The sequence below is a fragment of the Semicossyphus pulcher genome, unplaced genomic scaffold (genome assembly GCF_022749685.1).
Source record: "Semicossyphus pulcher isolate SPU_LCO1_2020_fin unplaced genomic scaffold, fSemPul1.0.p SCAF_11, whole genome shotgun sequence".
NCBI classification, from domain to species: domain Eukaryota; kingdom Metazoa; phylum Chordata; class Actinopteri; order Labriformes; family Labridae; genus Semicossyphus; species Semicossyphus pulcher.
This window is the reverse complement of record NW_027211615.1, coordinates 8,695,830-8,714,089: the sequence shown is the minus strand read 5'-3', so window position 1 is coordinate 8,714,089 and position 18,260 is coordinate 8,695,830. Positions and strand designations below refer to the sequence as shown.

The 18,260-nt window shown below is 43.2% G+C and overlaps 1 protein-coding gene across 2 annotated transcripts in view; it reads right to left on the bottom strand.

The window, feature by feature from the left end:
- gphnb (gephyrin b) overlaps nucleotides 1-18,260 on the bottom strand; it is a 110,520-nt gene that overhangs the window by 39,174 nt on the left and 53,086 nt on the right. For both annotated transcript variants that reach the window (XM_069655845.1, XM_069655853.1), the window contains exons 7-8: nucleotides 15,703-15,975; nucleotides 13,550-13,684 (exon numbers count right to left, since the gene is read on the bottom strand). In XM_069655845.1, coding sequence (XP_069511946.1) covers nucleotides 13,550-13,684; nucleotides 15,703-15,975 — 408 coding nt within the window. The remainder of the gene's footprint in view (nucleotides 1-13,549; nucleotides 13,685-15,702; nucleotides 15,976-18,260) is intronic.

Genomic DNA, 18,260 nt, shown 5'->3' with positions numbered 1-18,260 from the left:
AAGAGGTGGAAACAGCTAGCCTAGCAATGTCCAAATGTACCAAAACCTGCCCAGTAGAGATGTTTCGGTCATGAACTAATCTTTTGAAAGTGATTTGAATGTTAATTAAATTCTCTCTCGCTTGATGTTAACGTCAAACAGAATTGCGTTTTACTCTGCTCTGCTCACAACTTCCCAATCCCTTCCTTCTTCCTTTTAGAAAAGCAGACTGATTGATGTTAGCACGCGCCAATAGCCAAATCAAATGACCGTGTCATTAGTTAGGAGAACTACGGAACGTATCACTCGTTCACTGAACAGGAGTGAACAAGTATTTCAAGCGTGCACACAAAGCCAATTCACAGATGTGTAAACCACTGACAGATGAACACAAACTAAATTCTGTTTATTTATTAAGACATTTAACGTCAGGAGGTTTTTAATGGACAAGTTGGGCCAAGTAACTGTTATATCGTGAGGATTTTACGAGAAGACCAGTGAATGCAATGTGAGTCGTCATCGTTCATAAACGACTGAGAGTGAGGAAGGAGTGAGCGAGTTGTTTCTTTGTCGTTACGGGTAAACCGGAAATGTCACTGAACAACTTGGTGAACGAGTCTCAGGAACTAATCTCGCAGCTGAACGAGATTTGAATATCCGAATCGCTGCCATCTCTACTGCCCAGGAGAACTTTTAAAGCTCACCTAACATGAAGTCATAAAACAAACAATGTGTAAGAATTAAAAGTCCATGCTGACTCTCTGAGCTAGCCAGAAAAGAGTCCACAAAGTCCCAGCCGGGAATTTGATTAAATAAATATGTAATATTAATTAGCAAAAGGTGCTGGTAGGTGTATTTGTTGATTCAGTTGCTTACACCTGTTTCCAATCTTTGTATAAAGCTAAGCTGACTCGCTGTGGACGATAGCTTCATATTTACCAAACAGACATTAGATTGTTATTCATTTTAAATATTCCTTGAAAAGAAATCAGCGTACATGTTTCCAAAATGTCGAACAATCCTATAAGAAAATGTATTTAAGGACCCAGCTGGAATCAGACGTTTTGCATTAAACTGAGCTCATCCTTCCTCCTGTCCTCCGTTTCCTGCGTGTTCATTTCCTTCTTTTTAAAATTTACATCCATCTCTCCTTCCCCACCTCCCACTCCCTTTCAGTCCCCTTGTCCTCTCTAACTCATTAGCTCTCCCTCCCTTTCTCCCTTTCTCTCTCTCTCTTTTTTTTCACTCCCTCCCACTCTCCGTTCCTTCTCTCCTTCTTTCTCTCGCCTTTTTTCTCACTCGTTCCATAATAAATCCTCCACACCTCCAGCAGGCCAGGAGATGAGGAGTCACTTTTATGAGCCTTTCTGCACTGGAGGAGGACAATAACACATATCTAGTGGTGCTGCTGCTTTGTTGAGGACACACACACACACACACACACACATTCGGCAACAGACACACAAGCGGTCAATACTGTCGGGTAAAACCCAACGTGAATAATTCCCGTTGAGCACAAAGGCATATAACAAGTCCTATCTATGGTTTCCACAGGGGAATAAACCTGTAAGGAATGACGACACCGGCTGTAAAATAGAGCCGGAGCGTCACACTGCGCCAGGCCTCGGTGTCCTGAACAGACCAATAAAACCATGCAGTCGCACACTCATTCAATGCAGCACATGTACACAAAAACAAAGTCAAAAGTCACGTAAATAATAGAGAAGAGATCCCAAACATTCATTACAGGTGTCAAATTAAAGGACAAATGACCATAGGATGTATTAGTAGGATATCGACTCTTAAAAGTACCAAGAAACTTGAACGATGGATCAACAATCAATCAACACATTTTTATTTAGAGCCAAATCATAATAAAGTTATCTCATGACACTTTACAAATAGAGCAGGTATAAACTCTTTGTTATATTATTCAGAGACCCAACATTAATCCACTATGAGCAACAGTGGCATAAAAAACTTCTGTTTAACCGTTCAGACTTACTGGTGAACTTAGATTAGTCGCGACCAGACAGGAACTTGGCTCTTCCAAAAATATATTCCCTCGCTCGGTGTCTTAACGATGGTTAGCTCTGTCTTACACGCTAAGAATGTTTAATTTGTGCTATGACGTGACTCCTTCACATTTGTCTTGGCGTCTGGAGGACACGATAAGACGGACCTTGATGATTTCCCAGACTCTCCTGACACCGGAGGGGGTCATACTGTCTGTCTGCTGTCTGGTGCCGCGATGACGCGAGATTCTTCATGACGCAGGAAATATTGTATAAATCTGAAGGGAATGTAATGTTATTATAAGATTTCCATTTGACTGCAATGTATAGATATGCTCTTTTCATAAACTCATATGCCATGTAAGGACGTCTGAGGCCTATCCTGGTCATTCCTCTCATCAAAGTTGAGTGCATACTTTTTCCAAATCAGTCGCATGAACATCACTTTTATTCTTATCAAACTGTGTGGATTTTTTTGTGTTCAATACCCTCGTTAAAGCATGCACAGGAAACACACCAACAAACACACAAAACCCCCCAGGATATATCAAATAAAATCACACTTGTTTTACGTTAAGAGAGGCCTCAGAATAAATATGTTCTACCCGTATACATCAGTCAGCCATACCATTGTGACCACCTGCCTAATATTGTGTAGGACCTCCTTTTGCCGCCAAACAACCCCTGACCCATCGAGGCATGGACTCCACTAGACCTCTGAAGGTGTGCTGAGGTATCTGGCACCAAGACGTTAGCAGCAGATCCTTTAAGTCCTGTAAGTAAGGAGGCGGGGCCTCCATGGATCGGACTTGTTTGTCCAGCACATCTGACAGAAGCTCGATTGGATTGAGACCTGGGGAATTTGGAGGCAAAGTCAACACCTTGAACTCGTTGTTCCTCAAACCATTCCTGAACCATTCCCGTTGCAGTGTGGCAGGGCGCATCATCCTGCTGAAAGAGGCCACTGCCATTAGGGAATAACTTGTCCACGAAGGGGTGTACTTGGTCTGTAACAGAGTTTACGTAGGTGGTACGTGTCAAAGTAACATCCACCTTGTCAAGTCTCTCAAATCCTTGCGATCCATTTTTCCTGCTTCCAATCTTCGAGGACAAAATGTTCACATGCTGCCTAACACATCCCACCCACTGAGAGGTGCCACTGTAACAAGACAATCAATATTAATATCTCAACCTGTCAGTGGTCATAAAGTTATGGCTGATCAGTGTATATTTTGTTCAGTTTTAAGATATTTCTCCAGCCCTGAGTCTTGCTTTCAGTCTTTCTATCTTGCAAATTTTTAACATTCGCCAATCACAGATTAGTGCAAGAGTCTCATTACAGCCTGAAAGGCAAAGAAAGTCTGCAAAGTCAACGCCTTAACCTTCTCATATGAAAGAAGTCTAAATCACTATCTAATGGAGCTGGTGCAGGAAGTAATGGCGCGCTTCAAACTCAAACAGCTCAAGCACTCAGCTCAAGGCTCAAACTCAAAGTTTAGGAACGGGCCATCCTTTATATCGTTCTTAAAATAATCCATTTTGCTTATATAACAGGAAACTTTCCCCTACTGCTTTTATTTTTCCCTGATATGATATTTATCTATTTGGACAGGCAGAAACGGCGGCCGACAAGGGCAATCGCTCGGCATGGCCCAAACAATTTCCATGAGAAGAAACAGGCCGATTTAAAAACAGATGCGACAACAGATCCGCGCTGCTAATGCTCTGCCCTCCGCTCAAAGCCCAACTGAGGGCAGAGTCAGCTGATATCTTAACGGTATTACTACTCTTATTGATACTGCTTAACGGTTCGGTACTTTAACAGCATTCTTATCGGTTCTGTTTTTAAGAGAAAAAACAAAAGAAAGTAAGAACAGAATTAAGATTTAAGCTTTATTTTCTGAAATGTAAAATAAACAGTTATTCACAGTAAAAGAAATAGCAATGTTTAGGACAGATTGTTTAGCTGTGTGGTAGTGGGCGGGGCTTATCAATTAACCCGGTTCGTCACGTGTACTAAGTTTGCACATGTCTCTGTCTGTACATGAGGCACTTCAGACAGCTGTGTAGACAGATCGCTCGTGTTTCCGCCCTTACAAGCAAAAATTTTGTGGCAACGAGCACTGTCGGCATCGACTCTGGTGAAGTGTGACCACACTTTTAAATGTGTGCACACTGTAGCGTGTGTGAGAGAGAGCTCCGTAGGTAATGGAAGCAACGGTTAGCACTTGCTCTTAGCTGTTACACTCAGCGCCCCCTACAGGCCTGGAGCACTTCTGTTGTGTGGATTGGATTTTTCGTTTTACATGTGTTTTCTGCATTCGTGTGTTTTTGTCTTTGCATCGTTTCTATATTTGCAGCGCGTTTGATGTTAAAGCATTTGTTTCGGCTTTTTTGCAGGACGTTTTTTTACGTTTGCAGTTTCATATAATTTGTTCTTTTGCATGTGCTGCATCATTTCTGAATTTTGCAGGCTGTTTCTTCTAATGGAAACAGTTTGGGCCGTTGCAGCCTGATGTTGATGACTGCATATGTGATGAGTGAATCTGTGAAAATGGTTTGTTTGCTGTACGGTGTGAAAATCTAAAGATATCTGATGAATAATAATGAAAGCATTGAGCAGGCAGCACCTGCCTCTGTAGGGAAGCATCTGCATTCATTATTTGTTCAGAAATGTCCTTTAACTTGTCACCTATCAAAACCCACACAGTTCATAAGTCATGCAGAAAAACAACAAAGCAAATATTGACTGAGGAGTGCAACCAGAAAATTCCTGTATATAGTTTCCGAAACAAAAAGAGAAACACACACACACACACACACACACTCACACAAATACAGAAATTTGCACACAAAGGTTCCTGACAGTGCAAGCTTACAGAGCCATGCACCCAGCGGACATTAGCACTGCTACTCCAGCAGAACCACAACGCTTCATCCTCACAGCAAAAAGCAGGGCCGGAGGGACAGAGGGGGTGTTACAAAACACACACAAACACACTTAACACACACTTCATATTAATCGTTGTGGACATTACGGAGGGATGTCTCCGGCACGGTTCTGGGTTGCAGGAGGAGAAGCTGCCGTGCAGGCTGTAGATCATCGATCCGTCACGCTGCGGCCGGATGATTTGACATTGGACGGGTGCTTACGCATACAGAAGGAGCATAAATCATTCATCTCCCTCTGTCTGATCACTTCACTCTGCCAATGATCCTCTGTCACCACTCATTTGCAAGTGATGATTCTGCAATCTGTCCACTGAAATGTTGCTTGTTTCTCACGTCTGGGCTGTGAAATCCTGCGAGGGACAGATTACCAAGACTGTTGTACTTGCAACTTTGAGCAGAGTGGATCTCGACGAAACAAATCATGGAATATAATCAAAGTAAACAAACAAACAAACCATCTGAATCTACCTAAAATCTACCTGTTAGATAACGTCTGAGCAGTTTTATGCATGGATCTAAGAGCTTGCTTGTCTGCACACATGTGTGCATGTCAGCACGCACTTGTTCGGGCCGGTGGCGGTGAACGGAATGGCAATCCGTCCATGGTGAAGGTCATGGCAGTGGCGTGTGCTGAATTGCATATAGCGCCGTGACTCATTTCCCACAGTGCACTGAGGACGGATGGGCTGATTTCCATAAGCCTTGGCCTTGGCTCCGCAGCCGTACATCAAACCATTAATCAAAAAAATGCTAAAGGACCGATGCAAAGCGAGGCAGTGTCCTCGGGGTGCACAGCCAGACACCTGAAAGAGTCGGCACCATGAGAGAGCCCGGGAGCATGGAATACTTTAATCAAAACAAATGCTGAGATCAGTCAAGTTGATGGGATGTTTGGAACGGTATACAATACACAGAGCATAAATAATGTTCGCACCTGCAGATGCATCAAGGTAAAGGCTCTGACGGAGAGGGGAGAGTAGATGAAAGGGCAGCAGACAGGCTGAAGAGGCAATATTATAATTCTACTGTCGGCTTTCAATTAACATTCAAAATGAGGTTAAACTTCACTGTCATGGTCTCATGTTGACTTATTGTCACCAGGTGACAGGAAGCTGTTCAAAAACATGTTTGCATTTTGGTTGTACTTCTTCTTTTGGGAGCGTCTTCACTGCAGTACAACAATCTCATAACGTCCTTAAAAAGTGGCTCCTAATCAGTCACAGCAGCTCACATCATAGAAAGTATAAAAGATTACAAAACAGGACCATCACTTACAAAGTTAACATCATGCCGTATTGAAGAAGACTTAAAACTAGTGATTGAGATCATAAACTCATAATGGAAATATTTACAGAGGTGATAAATCCAGGAAGAAGTCGGGACATTTTCTCATCTAGTTTTATACAATCAGACCATCGTGGTCGACCCCCGCTGAACTTTTAAAACCTTCTAGAGCTTTCGAAAAAGTTTTAATCGAGGAGAAAATATCTCAAATATTGGATGTGAAATCCAACCAAAGTAAACACAGATGGAAGTTACCTTGAATCTCTGTGGCTGTTGTAGCAAACTGCACTGCAAATGGGAAGCAGGTCCAAACTTTTGGCTTGTGAGCCCTTTAAAATGAACCCTCGTCACAGGTTAGGGTGTCAGTGCAGAGCTAAGTGCTGCTCATGGTGGACTCTAAATAATATAAAAAAAAAGAGAAGGGTCTAGACCTGCTCTTTTTGTAAAGTGTCTTGAGATAACTTATGATTTGGCGCTGTATAAATAGAAATTGATTGATTGATTGAAGACGTCAGCAAGCGATGGAGGGATTTTTACAGGCCAGCAGAGATAAAAGTACCCAGAAAGCTGCACAACAAAACTATTTTAAGTAACTCTTTCTTCGTCTTAAGATGATCTGTGATGATGACATAAGATTGTTTTGCCTTTATTTCATAGGACAGCTGAAGAATGAAGGGGAGCAGAGAGAGGGGGATGACATGCACCAAATGATCGGCAGATTGGAAGTCAAGCCTGCGACAGGTGCGGTCGAGGACTGTAGCCTCTGTACATGGGGCGCCTGCTCCTCCAACTGAGCCAAACCAGCACCGTGACATAAGATCTATTTCGAAGGTTATTCATAGTAGGCAGAGTGGATCCACTTCCTGCTTAACAAGCCAGCTGAATTAATCACCGGCTGCTGTGGATCTTTAAAACAAGTCACTGATAACAGCTACAGGTTCATCAACTTTATTAATAAAACCCAGTTATTAAAACTATTGTCTGTATAAGCGTCTGACTTTTTATTGCTTCTTATTTTAGCCTGTAAGATAAAACAAGGACTGCCTCACAGCTAGAAGGTTCCTGGTTCGAATCCCGGTTCGGATGAAGTGGGCCTTTCTGTGTGGAGTTTGCACGTTCTCCCCGTGCATGAGTGGGTTCACCCCAGGTACTCCGGCTTCCTCCCACAGTCCAAAGACATGCTCGTCAGGTTCACTGGTGACTCTGAATCACCCGGAGGTGTGAATGAGAGCGTAAATGATCTGTGTGTCAGCCCTGTGATTGACTGGCGAACAGTCCAGGGTGTACCCCGCCCGGTATAGATGATGGATGGATGGAAGATAAAACCAAACCTTACAACACACTGTGCAACCTTTAAACAACACAGACCAGACAACTGAAATCCTGAATCTCATTCGAAAACGACCGAACCCGACGAGCAGACAGGGGTTTTTTGTGTGGTTGTGTCTCTGCAAACCAGCGCACATTAAAATTCTAACCAGTATTACTCTAGTTAAAATAAGAACAGGACACGCAACCCTCAAACACACACACACACACACTTACAAACACAAAACTGTCAACCATCGTCTAAGTCAAAGCCCCGTCTCCCATATGCTTCATTAATCCAAACTCAGCATTACATAACTGTACTAAATGCTCACAAGAGTGGAAGGGTACAACTACCCTCCCTGTGTCTTCTGCATGTGTGTGTGTTTCTGCGTCTGTGTGTGTGTGTGTGTGTGTGTGCTTTCTTGTGCACAAGTCAGAGACAGTGTGACAGAGAAAGAAAATCTGGTTACATGAATGGTTGTCGAGCTGCTCGGTTTGTAATCCTTTTGTATCTGCTTGCGTTTGCGGGCTGAGGGCTGTTTGTGTGTGAGAGTGAGACTGTCACTCTCTCCCTTAAGGATGATTTTGTGTGTCTAAACTCACTCTGTGTGTGGAAGTGTATGTGTGTGTATTCCCAGCTCTACAGACAGGCAGGTTTGTCTGAGAGTCTGGAGGCGCGCACACAGACTTTATGCTGCACGGGAAGTCCTGTGAGACGCTGCAGAGCTCATTTTAACACACATGTGCACACACAACATGAACAAAGGCATATTTAGAACATCTATAAGGCTCTATTGCAACAAATCCCTCTGAACACATTACTTATGATGCACCAGGAGTGCCTCCTGCTCACACGGAGCTTGGAAAAAGTAGTCCCTGCACACAAATGCAATGAGAACAAGCAAACGCCTCACAGAAAGGCCCCCAATGTCCCAACCAGGAATCTTTAAGCTGTGAGGCGACAGCGCTAACGGCCGTGCAGCGCTCAATAGGACTTCCTGTTTTAAATAAAGTACAGCCAGACTACATGCATATTCAACTGCATCTACTTCCACACATGCCTTCCACCTAAAAACACACAAAGTCCCGCTACTAAATCGATGCTACTCCAGCTTGAATTGCTGATATTGAACCTGCAGGAGCATGTATCTACTTGGCAGAGAGTGTTGCCGTGGTGTCGGGCCTGCTTGTGCTGGAGCGTTAGCAATAGCAGCTCCGGCGTTAACAAGATTAAGACCTTCTCCGTACCTTCTCCTCTCAAAGCCACCACGCAGCGCTGCCAACAAGACCCCGCTAACAGACTCAAACAGCCCACAGTGGCACATGCACTGCATCAGTGAACGGAGCCATTCCGCCCGAGGCTCCCGGGGACGTTGTGTACATACTGTCGGCAGCCGCTCGCAACGTGGGAATTTCAAAGAACATATGGCAGCTTGTCGCGGGGAAACAGGCCGTGTCGGAATCTAAACAAGCTGAGAGGCTATACGTCGGGAAGCCATTAAGTGTCTGTTATCTGCCACGCACAGAGCCGCACGTGGACTCGCACACGTCACACACAAGCGCTGACTAATGTGTTTGGCATGTGATCGTGACAGGCTAGCAAACTGGGTCACCGAGGGAGAGAGGCTTCAGCGGAGAGACAGGTGTGAGTGTGTGTTTGTGTGTTTGGGCTGATGGGAAAAGACTACCTTGCTGCATCAGTGGAGCCGGAAGCAGCGCCGGGACGAGAGGAGAAGCAGCGTTAAAGGTCCCCACTGTCCAATTATTTACAGATCCTCACTCTGAGGCTCGGCCGAGGTCGGAAACACCTCAGATAAGTCTGAGGCTCTCTGATCAAGCTATGATCAACGCACGGTGGGCGCAGGACACAACGTAAAGAGAACTTTTTATTTTTTTGGCTTCATTGGAGAAGACAGCTTGGTTGTTTTTTTGTTCATGATGATGTGACATTTATTTGAGTCTGTACCGAACAAACGCGTTGTGCTACATCCAGAGCATAAGATCTGTGGGTCAGGGGGCCTTTGCAGCGCTACAGTTCTTCTTTATAATGCTGATTGTCACACTTTTTATAAGACTGCACATCCTGGGATTAGATTTTTCACTTGGCCAACTGCTATTTCAATATTTTTTCGACAAAGTGTGCAGAAAGTTGCTCACTGAATGGTCACTGAACAACAAAGTCAAAGAAGCGCTGCTGCTGCAGTGTTTTGCCTCTTTGCTCTCTCAACAGAAAACAGGCGCAGAAGAGTTGTGCCATTGATCATGTGCACTATTATTTATTTATTTCTATTTATTTTTTTGGCCTTTTGCGCCTTTATGGAGAGAGAGTAGGCAGAGGGTAGTAGGGGTGGGACAAAATATCAATACGGCAATACATCGCCATCCTGACTCATGCAGTACAATTAACAATAGTTTTCATTTACAAATACAGTATTTGACACTCTAAAGAGATTTCCCTGCAATTTTGGCTCGCGCGTCGCTATTTCATGACTCCTCGCGGTGGCGACATTACATGAATGAGGGTACGTAAACGGAAATTAATTGGCCGAAGAAGTAAGACACATATATAAGATTGTCTTGCAATGGGGCGCTGTTTAGCTCAGTTGGTAGAGCAGGCGCCCCATGTACAGTGGATACAGTCCTCGTCGCACTGATCGCGGTTTCGACTCCCGGTCTGCCGATCATTTGGTGCATGTCATCCCCCCCACTCTCTACTCCCCACATTTCCTGTCTATCTTCAAGCTGTCCTATAAATAAAGCCCAAGGCCAAAAAATAATCTTAAAAAAAACAAAAAAAAAAGATTGTCTTGCAATCAAGAATCCCTGTGTCGTGATATTATCGTGGCCGCATCGTATTGTGGATAGGTGGACAGGTGAAGTGAGAATGGGGATGACACGCGGCAAAGGGCCGAGATTGGGAGTCAAACCCGGGGATGGGGAATCGAGGACTGTAGCCTCTGTAATAGGGACGTGTGATTTAACCGCTGAGCTAACCCGGCGCCCCGATCATGTGCACTGCTAGGAGAAAACTGAGCATCAACAGCAAACAACAGTTTACAAAGCGCAGAGAGTATCAGGCTGATCTACATTCAGAATCCTTTGTTTTTGCCAACTCGGTTTTATGGGTTTTGTTTTTTTTTGCGACTAATCAAGAAAACGGCAGGAGTCGTTTTTAGGGGGCAAATCCTGATTTGGGACGCAGCAGAGGAAACCAAACTACTGAGCTTTTATCATTTCAAGCTTCTGCTAACATGCAGCAATATAAAAGAAACCAGCTGAAGCTCAGACAAAATCACAGAAAGCTGCAGACTGAAGAGCCAACCACTGTAGAAACGAGACTGTGGACCAGTTTACAATAAGCTATAATGATGTAACATATATAATGTAATGCAACTCTATTGTACTGGACTGTATCTATTGACACCACAGCAGGTTCAAGCCTCATAAAAGCTGTGTCTGAAACCTTGAATTCAACACTCTCTCAACTCTTGCTGCACGGTTCTCCAAATCTTGACTGAAATGTTTTTACACATGGCTGCACGGCATATTTCAAAATCTACAATTACATCAGACTTCTTCGCAGGCGAGAAGTCGGCGCTCTCGTGCTGCTGACCTCTCATCACTCGCAACACCCAAACACTGCCGAGCGCAGAGCGAGAGAGAGCGAGAGAGAGAGAGACCTCCTCTGGATGCTTCCTCCGTCTCATGACCCGCCTTTGCTCTCTTCCTCCATCCCTCCCCTCCGCCAATAACATCCCATCCCTCTGTTCCCATGGCAACCCCATCATCTATTCCCACAGCACCTGCCTGCTGTCCGGGAGACACACGGAGACGTGACACTGACAGATGAGGTGAAAGAGAGAGAGGAACAGGAGACAGAGAGAGGGAGAGAGAGAGTCGACGATAATCAGCATTTTTAAAGAAACAAAGAAACCTGCAGGAGAGAGAGCACAGAAGGAAACTCGGACATTTCATATTACAATGTGTTGCTTTTTGAGTCAAGAGTTGTGTACATCTTTCACACTCAGAAAAGCTTCCAAAACGCTCCCATTAAAGCTGGGACGGACAAAGCAGACTCAGGTAGAAGAAGCAAAGCAAAGTGCCGACTTCGACCTGGGGAATAACTCCGGAGGCATCCGCGCAGAAGAACCACAACCTGCTGTCTCCGTTAACACGCGCACACTCACACACAGACACACAAACAACAGGGGGTCCACATAGAAAAGACACTGAAACGAACACACAACATAGACGTTGCCAAGATGAGACGCTGAAAGAGAACAGCACTCAGGTATGTGACTGATGTGTGTGTTACTTTGATGTGTAAGTCTAATTTTAGATAAGAAAAGACATAAATACAAGTGAAGAAATAAAATCATGAATCACAATCAGAAATCTTTCTCTCTTGATTAAAGAAGTAACTCCGACAAAAACACACAAGATGGCACACTGTAGCTACAATCACCTGTGGAGGTAAAAGCTGAGCAGACAGGAAGCTGGGCTGTGGCAGGCTTCGTGTGTGTGTGTGCGTGTGTGTGTGTTCTGATTGACTATCCTTGTGAGGACCTGTTTAAAGAGTAAAGACAAAACTTTATTGCCACTATTCAAAGTTTTGATTAAGGCTTGTGTTACATTTAATTTTAGGATCAGATTTAGATTTGGTTTGATTAAATCTGCATATTATATTAGCATAATGAAAAAATCCAAAGTTCCCTCCTGACCTTGGAAATAGTTTTAGGAAATCATCCCAGCTCGAGTTCCACCGGCTTTTTAAGGAGTTTCATCAGCAGATGAAGCAGAAGATGAGTCTGCTCATTTCTCATGGAGTGAATCTCTTAACATGCCAGCTCAGAGGATGGCATGATTCATTTATTCCAACCACTTTTAGGACTTCCTCTTCTGTTGGTTTTAAAGTAAAAAAAATAGTTTGACGTTTTAGAAAAAAGAAATACATTTACTTATTATAGTACGAGCATCACCGCTCCTGAATTGAAATAGGCTTAAAGTACACTTCAAGTTTCTTATAGCCGAATAAAATCCAGATGATGGTTGAGGCTCTTTCACTCACACAAAGCTAATAAACATATGCATCTATGTACGTGTGACTCTGTCTATTTCATCCACACAAAGCTATTTCAGTTTGAGCGTGTAGTTGACAATAAACTCCTGAATCCGACGTATTTTCCTCTTGTATTAAACAAAGAATCATAACAAAAAACATCAGCAGTTAGCAAAAAATCTCGAAGATCTCAGTTTCATTCTCTTTGGCACCACCTGTGGCGATAAACGGTAATTGCGGGAGCACACTTCCCAGATATCCAGACAGTGTTGCATGTGTGACGTCCACGGTTGGCTCCGGTTGTAACTCTTGAAAAAGGCTTTCATCAGTTGGCCATAGGCTAAATCACCATTGTGTTACCTTATTCGGCGATAGATAGAGACTTAACAGACTTTTATTTACATGAAAATCTTTGAGATTATTACTTTAACCAACGGGAAGCCAGGGCTGAGTGCAGTTATAATTGGTGTAACCACAACAACAAATGTTTACAGCTTCTTTGCTATATTCTTTGTATAAATGGCTCTAACAATCTATGTTTGTCAGATGACTTGGTTTTCCTTCCGGCTTTGGCCTCCTCCAGTCCAGAAGGAAGTGTTAATGCAGATGCAGCTGTTTGTAGTGGCCAAAAACTAAAGAATTAAAAATAGAAATATATGGTTAAGAAAAAGCTAAGTGGACCTCGAGATTGCTTCATTGAACAACTAAACTTTTCCAAAACATCAAGAGGAGCAAAAGATCTTAGTTTTCTCTGGCTCAGTTCTTCTAACAACCCATCAGATTTATTTCAGCCAGACTGATTCCCACTGCTGTGGAGCAATGACTGAACTAAGAAAGAGACTATCGTCCAAGGCAAGTCCTCACAAGGATGTCAGTGTTCCCACGATAAGCCTGTGTTTAAAATTAACGTATGCGTGTTGGAGAGTGTGTCTGCTGCGTGCGGACTCACTTTGGGTGTGGGACAGGAAGCGGTAGAGAGGCGGGACGTGGCCTGGGCGCGGGGCGACTCCGAGGGCGTGGTGCTGAGCGAGGCTGTGTCCCGGGGCAAAACCTGCACACCCCGCGAGATGATGGAGTCTGGGATCTGAGATCACACACACACACACACGCACACACAAGTGCATTAAAACACAATCCACCATAACCCCATTGGCAGCAGATATTTCAGACCCAGGAAGACACACACATATACAGCATCCTCAAACACAGACACACAAACCAGCCGAGGAGACAAACACTTTGACACATGATTACATATCAGAGGTGTCGGGTGTTAACAGACACGCCGACTCACAGGGTTGACTCAGATGAAAGACAAATGACCTAAAAACATGTGACACGATGATGACAACATAATGATGAGATATCCGGGGGGCGGAGTCTTACCAAACATCCGTCTGTGACTGGACAATGAGGTGGGATGTTACCCTGACAACAGAGCCATGAAGCAGGGTCCGGGCTGCAGACAGGGCAGGATAGGATGATGGGTATGGAGAGATACTGTATGTTATATGTGAAAGACACTCGACACACACACAGATGAATGTAGACGCACACGGTCATGATAGATGATAAACAGATATATATGAGTGACCTCTGTGAAGGGTTCATTCTTTTCAACTCAAGATGTCTGTGCAATAATAAACTCTATCACACTTTTATGAGACAGGAAGCTCACAGTGTTTAGTCAGATGTTATAATAAGGAACTTTATATTAGGTTTCATTGACTTTACTGTTGCATATCTCCTGGCGATAATGTAGCAGAGAGAAATAAAGTTAACAACGCCTAAAATAAAACTTGTACACAAGCATGTGTACTGATTCTGCTAGATTTTGGAGGATTTAAACCCATAATCCATCCGACAGATAATACATGGACTTGTGAAGAAGTGAAATACTGTATTACATGTCCACATATTTACATTTGGATGGTCAAATATCACTGGGAAATGCCTCACTTAAAGAATACAAAAGGCCGCTCAAAGGCTAAATTTGGGAAGCCTCATTAGCCAACTGCTTGTTCTTGACAGCAGTCTGGACCTGCTGGTACAAATATGTGACTCAAAAAAATGTAAGGATAATATTTTTACAATGGCACACGTGGCGCAATTTAGATCATGTGACCTTGAATAATTTTTTCTACTTGGATTTTGACTGGTGGATGTCACAAGCGTTTAAGCTCTGTGAAGCTGCACTGTCTCTTTAATTGCATCATACAAACAGGGAAATGTTTGACTGTGCACTTCCTGTTCTTGAAAAGGAGATTTAGTTGGACTGGCTGTTTGTATGCCCCTAAACTGTGGAACTCACTGCCTCTCTATATCAAAACGGCAAGGAAATTATAGACCTGTCTTTTTATTACTTTCTACTTCCTTGTTTGAGTCTTTGAAAATTGTACTTGTTTAAATTCTGCTCTATTTTTCTGTCTGTTTGTTCCTTTGTGAGGCACTTTGGGTTGCATGCTTGTATGTATTAAAGGTGCTATATAAATAAAGTTGAGTTGGACCAAATGTAGGTCCAGCCGGAAGTAGGTATGGGTTTAAAAAAAATTCTCTCTGTATCACAAGTGTGATCAATGGTGTATTTTCCATGAAGCAGATTCTACAGTTATCTGAACTACTGGTTAACACACCTTCAAACTGCATACAGTGCTTCCTTCAGATCGCCCCATTTCGACACATTGCATAAAATCTTCCATCCCATTCAATTTAATTTTGTCGGTCAAGGATGCGGGCACTTTGCTGCTCTCCATTCTTCCTATTTTATATAAATATATTTGAATTAATTTCATATTGTTGCTCTATAATCGTTGATATAGAAACCTGAAACCTTTTCTTACTTGTGTTTTGAAGGTTTTTCATGAAATCAAATTAAATAAAATAACAGTGCAGAGGCTGTATCTATCTTTTTCTTTAATCAATTACTCTGTTGCCTTTTAATACTTTTGTTGGTCACATATTGATGGAAAAATGCAACGTACTGCACCTTTAAAACAGACGTATATAAATGACATATGTAAACATGTAAAGATGACTGGTTGAAATGGAGTGAAGCAGTGTTGAACAACAAGCCCCGCCCTCTGCTCTCCTCCGTCCTGGTACCTTGGCTGCGATGGATGCGGCTGTGATGTGGGAGGAGGAGCTGTCCTCGGTGGACGCCACGCCGCTGTCCTTCTTCTCCTCGTCCTCCTCCTCGCACTGCACGCCCTTGTCCTCCGTCTGGCGGCGTGGCGAACTGTTGGGCGGCGGCGAGAGGGGCGGTGGTGGCGACGGCAGGTCTTCCAGCTCGTCCGCCGCCTCCTTTACCTTCACCACGGCGTCCCGGAGGAGGTCGATGGCGTGCGGCAGCGCCGGCAGGATGAACTGGAAGCATTCCTGGAGGAGGAAGATGAGAGAGGAGTAGAGGGAGAAGGAGGACATCAGTGACAAGGATTTAGATGATATGAAAAGTTGACATGAGTCGATACTTTCAAAAATAGCCGTTAGCATGGTAAAGAGGAAGGTAGAAAATGCTAACCTGTACGTGCTAACGTCAAATTTAGCACGTTTATTTCAGCAGTTATTCCAACAACACATTCATGTAATACTACTAACTCATCACTTTGCTTTATTGACTGTTGTTGTCACTCGCTTACTTATAAAAATCAAGTTTACTTTGCAGTTTGTCAAACTGAATTTATATTCTGTCAGTTAAACCAACAACTTCCCTCTGGTGTTTCACAATAAAAGCCTCCCAATGCTAATTGATTATCCAATTAATTAATTAATCCAACATTTTCAGCGTATTGCTTGGATCAGCACATCAGGTGTAGCTGAAAACGTTGCATGAATAAAGCATGGTTAAATAGTGTGACGTGTTTAAACTTTGATGGACTCACTCTCCTTTTGCAACTCCCTGTGTGTGCATTGTCGGAGTGTGTCACAATAAAAGCATCACTTGAAAAGGAGGAGATTATGCTGTTTGAACTGTTGGAAGGGACTTTTAATGTGAAAAAAAAAACCTGTACTAGAAACAGTGAGTACAACACATTTTTCCATTTAAGAGAAAAACACAAGAGTGACAGATAACTTTAACAGGAAACAGCATCGAGGGGACAAATTAAAAGGCAAAAGATCTGAAAAACAGAAAAACATCTAAAAAAACATGATAATTTAAACTTAAATAGAGGGAAATTTCAAAATAAAAGCCTTTTCTTACAGTAAATATGTGTCAAATAAAAGCCTGACTCCCTCTGCAGTAAAAGCATTTACACTCCTATGAGCTGTTATTTACTAATTTCTGACTAACAGAGACAGTGTTTGACCCTGAGCTCTCCTCCTCAGCAGATCACAGTGCCCCCCTCTGGCCACATTTATACAAGCTTCTTCTCTTTCTCCATCTCTGTTTCCTCTCTGGAGTCTGTGTGTGTGTGTGCGTGTGTGTGTCCGTGTGCCTGTGGGCTCCTCTGCTATGCTAAACGCTCCATTCTCCTCACTCCCAAGACAAGCGCTAATCTGTGAAATTATTTATCTTGCTGTGTATTTTAAGCATTGAGAGGATACATTATTAATCGCCGCCTACGCTTTACAGTGTCTTACTCCGGCTTTCGGAGCAACATTCCCCCTCCACGTCATGTTTGTATGTGTGCATATCGCGGGCTGGATTAAATAGGACAAGGTTAACCTTCAGTTGACTGAATTTAAATCCCGTAGATCCACACTAGGATGCATGAAGGACTAAAATAGCATCCCTCACAAGTATGCATGAAAAAGATGGAGGCAGATGAAGCAGATTGAAGGGGTTAATCTCAGTTTAGAGGCCTTCTATGTAGCTGCAAGCTAACCTTTGAACTCTGTAGGCTGTCTTGTTTGCGTGTTTGAAAGTCACATATGAGCGTTTTCGGGAGACACGGAAAGAAAAGCCACGTGTGTTCGGCTAAAGTTTGGAGGCAGTGGGCAAAAAAAAGGAGTTGGGGATGGTGTTAAAAGCCTGGAGACATTCCTCCTGTCCTGTTTCATGCTTTCATTGCATGATGGGTAATTTTTTTTAGGTAAGTCGGGAGTGTTTTTTTTTTTTGTCTGCTCTTATTCACAGTTTTGTCCTGAAGGAGAGTAACTGTCAAGAACACTAAAGAGCAGAATCCCTGGATGTAGTGCCAGAGGATGAGACATACAAGCGAGAGAGACAGAGGATGACAAAGAGAGAGAGAGAGAGACGGGGAGGTTAAAATCTCGAGAGATTAAGAGATGCTGAGATTCAGTGAGAGAGCAAAGACAAACTGTGAGACAGACATTGAAAAAAGTAAAGAAAGAAAAAGCAACAAGAGAAAAACAGAAACAGGGACAGTAGGAGAGAGTGAGAAAAGGACTAGAAGAGATGGCAGACAAAGGGGACGTGTTTTATATTAAAAATATCCTTATTGACGCGCTGACAGTGTGTGCAGACGGCCTGAATAATAAGAAATTATAACCCTGTAAAGTATTTTGCCTCCTCTAGTTTCTCAACAAAACCTTCACGTAAAATAAAGTAAGTTTAGGCTCCACTTTGTTCCGTTTTCTGCCCGTAGATTTAATACAGTAGCCATAACGGCATGATATATGCAGCTGCAGCCATTTCTCATCCCCAAGTTATAAAATACAACCTGGTCAGAAGCCCAAAACTTTTATTGATGCTATATCGC